Here is a 7,355-nt window from a genome sequence, read left to right as displayed (position 1 = left end):
ATACAAGCTAACAGCTTATGGATCACCCATATAAATTCTAGTTCTGGTCTGTGGGTGGTGAGTCTTTGAGTCAAGGCATTGTGCTCTTAGGGGGTATGATTCATTGAATCAGTTCATACCCAAGAGCATTCTGTTTTGTTTTTCTTTTCATGAAAATGATCTTTTATGCAGGCTAATGTTTTGTTTATATTTCAGAAGAAAGCAGACCTTCACTCCTAATACAAAGGAGTTTTGTTTTTGTACTCAGTTTTCCGTGTAATCTGGGGCTAATTTATGAAAGCATTGGATCTAGTGGGAATTAGAGAGTTCATGCAGAGAAACAGTGTTTTGAGCAGAAGCAGCCCAACCTCACCTACTGTGAAATTCATTGCGACTAAGGGGCAGCTGACAGCTTAAGATGTGCCCACAGGCAAAATTAAAGCCATAACTCTCCTTTCAGCATGACACTCTAATGCTTACCCTGTGTAATAATTTCGCTGAAGTGTGGTGTTCTGAGAAAAAATGCTTTAGTTTTAAATATTCTATCATTTCATCTTCACCTCTTCTCCTGTCCTTGCTGTTTATTTATTCATCTCTGGGCACTTTTTGCTCAATATACTGTACTATAACCACTGTCTATTGAGCTTCCAAGTGTTTTTTTTAACCCAGTTTCTCTATTTTGCATACAGCCAGAGGTACTGTATGTGCAACCCTGATGTGGTGCAGCAGTTTCACAATCCAGACACCATCTTCATCCTGGCCTTTGCCATCATCCTCCTCAACACCGACATGTACAGCCCTAACATCAAACCAGATCGCAAGATGCTGTTGGAAGACTTCATACGCAATCTTCGAGGTAAGGGGCCTGGCATTACACATAGGTTGCTTGTAATGAAGCACACCAAGGGACTTACAGTAAATGACAGTAAATAGTTTACATAATCATTTAAATCCAGTAGGAGACTGATGATGTGTATCTGTTACAGCTAAGAAGAAAAACATGCTTTTAAGATGGATTTTATCATGTAGATTCTGAAGAAAGTAATTCTAAAAGTCTTCAGCTTCTTGCAGTAAAAAAGGTTTTGCCTCAGAATTGGAAAATTGGAAAGCTGAGGGTAGGGATATTTGTAGAAAATTTATCACATAAGTATTTTACACATGCTGTTTTCAAATAAATTAGTAAATGTATAAACAACATGGACTGAACTATCTAACTCCTCTAATGTACAGGCTGCCATAACCTGATCTATTTAACGGTATTGTGGAGGATTTTTGTGAATTTTTTAAAAGACTCCTCTCCACTTTAAAAAACAAATGCACACGCACAACCCTGTACCCACCACCAAGAGGGAACGCCTATTAAACGTGTGCAAGAGCTCTGTTTAAAAGTTGCTGTTCTCATAGCTCATACAAGCTTATTGTGTCTGAAAGTCCGCCATAACCCTTAAATCCCTCAATCACTATGTAGAGCGGGGACTATGTAGTGGACTTTTAACTATGTAGTTAACTTACCTTTCGGGCAGATGATCACTGCTTTTCGCTCCCTGTTGGTCATGTAATTCCTCCTCAACTGCGCTTTGCCTGCGCCATCTTTGTTATTAGTCCCCGCTGTCTGGTAGTGACAGCCTATGGCGACAGCGGACCACTGAGAGAGCAAATGCAATAATGCCTCCCTAGGAGAGCTCTCCAAAAAAGCATTCTGGGATATATTTGCCCCTTCTGAGGCCTTTCTTTTCTTCTCATAAACTTCATAGACACTGTTCGTCTTACGACCCTCGGCCATTTTCAAAAAACCGCGGTAAGAAAGGTGAAAATAGCTCACCACAGATAGACGCCTGAAAGTGCGCATTGACAGAAAAAGATAGCTAACAGGAAAAGCAAGTAGGAAGATCATTCTCTATACGTTTAAGTGAAACTATAATCTAACAAGAAAAAAAAAAGGCCGAGGGATAATCTTGGTCCCAGTCATTGCCACTGGAAGGTTTCCTAACTCCCAGTTATTGCTGAAATCCTATTTTTAAGGACAATAATGAAGAGTCGAGGGAAAGTTGAAGGTCAGCATACTTTTTTCCAGATAAAGATGGTACTGTACATTTTTCTTCAGTTTTGAAATCAAAACTAGTGAAAGAGCACTGAGAGTAAAAGTTAAAGTTGACTGAGAGCCTGGATACAATTTCTATTAAGTGACGATTTTGGGTGCCATGTCATCTACACGCAATAGTCCACAGAGATTTCACTTATCAAAAAAAAAAAAAAAAGTTAATAGTTTTCAATTCTTACGGTTTGAGGTCGACATCAACTCAAGTCTCACATATCTAATATTCTCATCAATCTGTTATAATTTGCTCTAACCAAAGCACTGAGAAGTTATGAATTCAGTTCTGAACTCTTATTGCAATTTAAACCATCAGCTGCGTCATTTTACCTTTTTATGTGGTAACATTAACTTCCCCTACCAAGAAACTGCTGTATGTTTTAATTTTGGTCTACAGTAGTTATATCTTTATCTCATTAGAAATATAATTGTGCACTCGTGTAATCAGGCAGAATAAAAAACACCAACTAATGAATCTTTGGATGAAATAACCAAAGTACTTTTTTTCCTGTTTTGTCGCTGTCCATTGAATTACTATATACTACCCTATTTATACACTGGAAAAAATAATGCAACCGCTTTTGGCATTTACTTAATCATACCCAGTCCTACCCTGCTAACATGAAACAATTGTGTTAAAGTAACTGATTGTTATTAAGTAAATGCATGCAATAAATAAATGCAACGGTAGCATTATTTTACTTCAGTGTATTTTCAAGGCTTTTATTCTCCACATTATGTTCACCTTTTCAAACCAGTTGTATCATATTCAACACATGAGTTTCTGAGACCTCTGCATCATCTTTGTGATATTTTCTTTAATGAAAACCCTGACTCACACAATTAGACCCATGTATTGTAAAGAAAATCTAAAAATGATTATATAGAAAAGCCTAATGTATCACAAATGATGCAACTAAATGATTTAATTTAACTTTAACATGTATGTTGTTGTTTTTTATTTATGAGAGAGTTGAATTTCAACTATCTATTGATAAGAAAAGTCTGAAAATTATGTAAATGACAATAAAAATGTGTTGCAAAAGGAGTAAATGGTAAAAAATATTAGCTTTTTGAACTTTTTGAATGTTGAGCTTTTCATCTCCTCTCTCTAACAAGGTAGTAGTTGAGTGGTTATAGGATAAGGTGAGGTATCTTAAGATTATTTTGTTAAAAAAATACAGTTATTTTTTAGTTTTGAGTTGGAAAGACAGCAATATGGTCATTATTATGAAGTTACTGCCACTGCAAACAGATTGTTGGGATCCATTATTGGCCCGGGGTCTGTGAACATCACTGGCTAATAATCAAACACATCCTTTCACAGTAATATATGCATAGCAGCTGGCAGAGCTGCTGTCTGTAGCTTACATGCCAGGTTTTTTGCATTACTTACTGCATAGGATAAAGACTGTTTAGAAACAACTCTATAATCATGTTTACATCAAGTAACCAACAAAAAATACGTTTATGCAGGTTTTTTTCCTCAAAAGGGACCCAGAAAATTCTGAATTATCCAGAAGATTTTAACAGTAGCTGCTAATTTGACAAAATCAAATGTAGTTGTTTCTAGATTCATATTAAGAAGCAGAAATCTAAAGGTTTATTTCAAAATAATTAGAGAATACACTTCCGTTTGCATCTTCTGCCAGTGACTCCTGTTCAGAGCAAAACAGCAGAGGCAGATGCCCATCCGTTTTTAGTTTACATTCAGCTAAAGCTGTTGGGATAAATTTAAGAGATAAATGTAGGAGTTATGTTTCTCTCTCTACCCTGTGAGCTCTCCAAATTAACTTACCCTGACACAGACCAAAGAACACCTGTAAATCTCTCCTCCGGAATGCAGACAACTCCTCATTCTCTGCGTGTTGAGGAATAGACATGAGCCTTGTAGTTTAGCTCTCTCTCCGCGTAATCAATCAGCGGCTGCTAAGGTCGATGCAGAACAACTTCAGTACATTCATCCCGTCTGTTCTTCGCAATTAAATTAGCTTGGAAAATCAATTCCTGCATCTTATGCAAATTAAAAAATGCCACTCCCTTTTGGCCTCTCTATTCCTCTTCTGCTGATATTTACCCTCCATCTCTCCATGCATCATGTTATCTAACCTATCAACGTCATGTTGTCTGTTGATTCTGATGTCTTACCTTGCTTGTATTCCGTTTCTCAACCTTTCTTTGTCCACACTGCCTTTCTTACACACAGACAGAAGAACAATTCGCTTAGCTTCCTGTCTGGGCTGAAATGCAATTAAGCATCAGAAAATCAGCAGCTATGAAAACCATGGAGCATTTATTAACTAATTTAAAAGATAATGAAATGAATGTTAAGTTTTTATTTTAAACAGGGTTTAAACCAAGTAGTTTGAATTTTATTCACATCCTGCATCAGTAAACCTATAATTTTACAATTCAGACCTTTAAACTCCATCCTGTTTTAGGCTTAAGTTCAACTTTCTTCAGACTCATTTATTGTTGCAAAGAAGGTGTGTGGTGTTTATTTTAAATGATTATGCTATTTTCTTATTTTACCCCCACCACATTAGACTTAGAGACTTGGAAAGATTTATTTTGTCATTTTTTATATAAAAAGAAATTTCTTTTAGAACAGCTCCCTAGACAGTTTCATTTTTTAAAGTGCAGCCTTGATAAGGTAGGTAGCAGTTGTTGTTGAGCTGCTACTACTGCCTCCAGCTCCTGAAGCACTCACTTCTCCTAGTTCAGGGGAGGAAGAGGATGATGATGACGATGCTATAAGGGTGGTAGCCCCCTGGGTCAAAGAGGCTTGGAACAGTCTCAGAGGAGCCTCCATTCACACAGAGCTCTTTGTTTGTGGATATTACAAAAGCTATACCACTGTAACCCTAATCATAACCAACACATAAAAAAACCAAAAGTTAATGAGAAAATGCAAACATTTTAGACAAAATGTACACCCAATGTTTGCTCACAATCTACTATTTTCATAATTTTAGCAATAAATATATATGCTGAATTTATTTAAAAATGCTATTCAAATAATATAGAGACAATGTATTTGGATTGTATCATTATTTGATATATCTTAATATTTTAAAATTTAATTGGATCATTTCCATAAGCAGTATAGAAAAAAGAAAACTTGGTTATGGAAGGTGCAAACAGGATTAAATTGGAGGCCGCTGTCCAGTTGCCTCTCTGATTTAAGCCAGTTTGTGGTTGGTATTACCCAGATAACTCTTCCCAGACTCCGTTCTTTATTTTTTGATATTGAAAGAACCAGTATGAACAATGGAACTTAGTCAGGTTGCCACCCATCCTTTAAAATAGAAATTAATCCTATATTGGTGGTCACTTTAAATGTTGAGTCCGTTGTTGGTTCAAAATAGGATGTGGTTAGTTCTGTATTTTCAGAAATGTCCAATGCATGTCACAAAAGTCACCTCTAAATCTAAAACAAAATAAAAAAATAAATATTAAGGCCAGCTAAACTGTCATGGCCTCTTCAGTTCTACATCCCCTGCTGTCAGGGTTGCTTTGAGACAGACAGCGCACAGCTGCACTGCTCTCTGTTGCCCATGTTAGTCCTGGTACTCTGCAAAGAGTGGATTACTTGCAAAAATACAAAAAAGTCAAATCCTTGGCTGTGCAGTGTCAATGCGTATTAATATGAGGAAAAGATAAATGTCGTGCTGTCGGCCAGTGTTTACAGTGGGGCACAACAGACTGAGCATGGCATAGGAAAGAAACACTGCAAACAAAATAACTACTTCTGCTTCTTCTAAGAATGATATGATAGAATAGAATACTATGATTGTTCTGGTTCTATCTATTGTTTATGTTGGTTTAATGATCGTTTGTAATATCCCCCCACATGACAGTTTGGGAAGGGGACTTGGTACACAAAAACCTTGATTTTCATTTATAAAGGGTAACAGCCCTGGAGTATACTGATACTAGAGACCTGAGCAGGTTAATTGAGAGGAGAAATGATTAATTAAAACTGTGGATACAGAGGGTTGTGATCCAACACCCAACGGAAAGCACAACTAGCACTAACATAAGGGAATAAAATACATGCACTCACAGAAGTTCAGAAATGAGAAAGAAATTAAGCACGAAGTGGGGAATAACATGGCTAGGTCTAAAAAATATTATATATNTTTAAATGATTATGCTATTTTCTTATTTTACCCCCACCACATTAGACTTAGAGACTTGGGCAGATTTATTTTGTCATTTTGTATACACAAGTGTAAACAAAAAAAAAAAATTCTTTTACAACAGCTCTCTAGACAATTTAATTTTTTAAAGTGCAGCCTTGATAAGGTAAGCAGCAGTTGTTGTTGAGCTGCTACTACTGCCTCCAGCTCCTGAAGCACTCGCTTCTCCTAGTTCAGGGGAGGAAGAAGACGATGATGACGATGCTATAAGGGTGGTAGCCCCCTGGGTCAAAGAGGCTGACGTTGTTGAAGCAGCAGAGGTGCAATTTGCAGGTTTAGCAGCGGCAGACGATGCTGGACAAGGCGTGGAAGCCGGAGATGGCCGGGAGGAGCCGGCTGGGGATGTTTCAGCATTTGGCAGGGAAGCATCTAGAGTGCTCACCTCATTTTCACCTGCAGAGGGCTTTGCTTCCCCTCTAGATGCCGAAGATTGCCTTGGAACAGTCTCAGAGGAGCCTCCATTCACACAGAGCTCTTTGTTTCTATCGGCACAGTACAGCATCAGCCCCCCCCCCCCCCCCAGGCTGACAGCACCGTCCGGCACTGCTTGACGCAGCCTAACCCAACCCTTTATCTTAAGAAAATGTTGCTGTCAAGAAAGCTTAACTGAGGAGCAGAGATTAACAAATGACTTTCTCATTAACCCTACTCCAGTATTAGAGTTTTGCATGTCTCCTCTTTTAAAGGCTTAAGTTTCAAGTTTGACCACCGACCATAGACCATAGAGCAAATAACACAACAATCGATGGCAGATAACATTACCAATGATTGGAAACCTTTTCATGTTTGGTACTTGATACCAAATCAGAAACTAAAGGTTTCTCACTGGTTGATGAATAATTATTTGGGTGCTGTAAGAGGTGCTCTTATGTAATAATAAAAAATAAAGAATAAATTGTAGGGCCCACAGCAACACATCTCGCACCAAGTGGTACCAAAACCAACAATTGAAACAAACAATAAAAACCACAATTTAAAACAAAACTCACAGTTCTAAAAGGCCTGTTTAAAAAGGTGAGTCTTAAGACCTTTAAAACAGGCCTCCAAACCTTGTGGGGCTCAGGGACTCTGGAAGGGCA

At 37.8% G+C, this 7,355-nt stretch overlaps 1 protein-coding gene across 3 annotated transcripts in view; it reads left to right on the top strand.

The window, feature by feature from the left end:
- Positions 1–7,355, top strand: part of iqsec3 (IQ motif and Sec7 domain 3) — a 134,605-nt gene that overhangs the window by 104,164 nt on the left and 23,086 nt on the right. For all 3 annotated transcript variants that reach the window (XM_015376677.1, XM_015376679.1, XM_015376678.1), the window contains one exon: positions 669–835. In XM_015376677.1, coding sequence (XP_015232163.1) covers positions 669–835 — 167 coding nt within the window. The remainder of the gene's footprint in view (positions 1–668; positions 836–7,355) is intronic.

Source organism: Cyprinodon variegatus, unplaced genomic scaffold, assembly GCF_000732505.1.
Source record: "Cyprinodon variegatus isolate N-32 unplaced genomic scaffold, C_variegatus-1.0 Scaffold139, whole genome shotgun sequence".
NCBI lineage: Eukaryota > Metazoa > Chordata > Actinopteri > Cyprinodontiformes > Cyprinodontidae > Cyprinodon > Cyprinodon variegatus.
The sequence above is the reverse complement of the archived record's forward strand: the minus strand, read 5'-3'. Positions and strand labels throughout refer to the sequence as shown.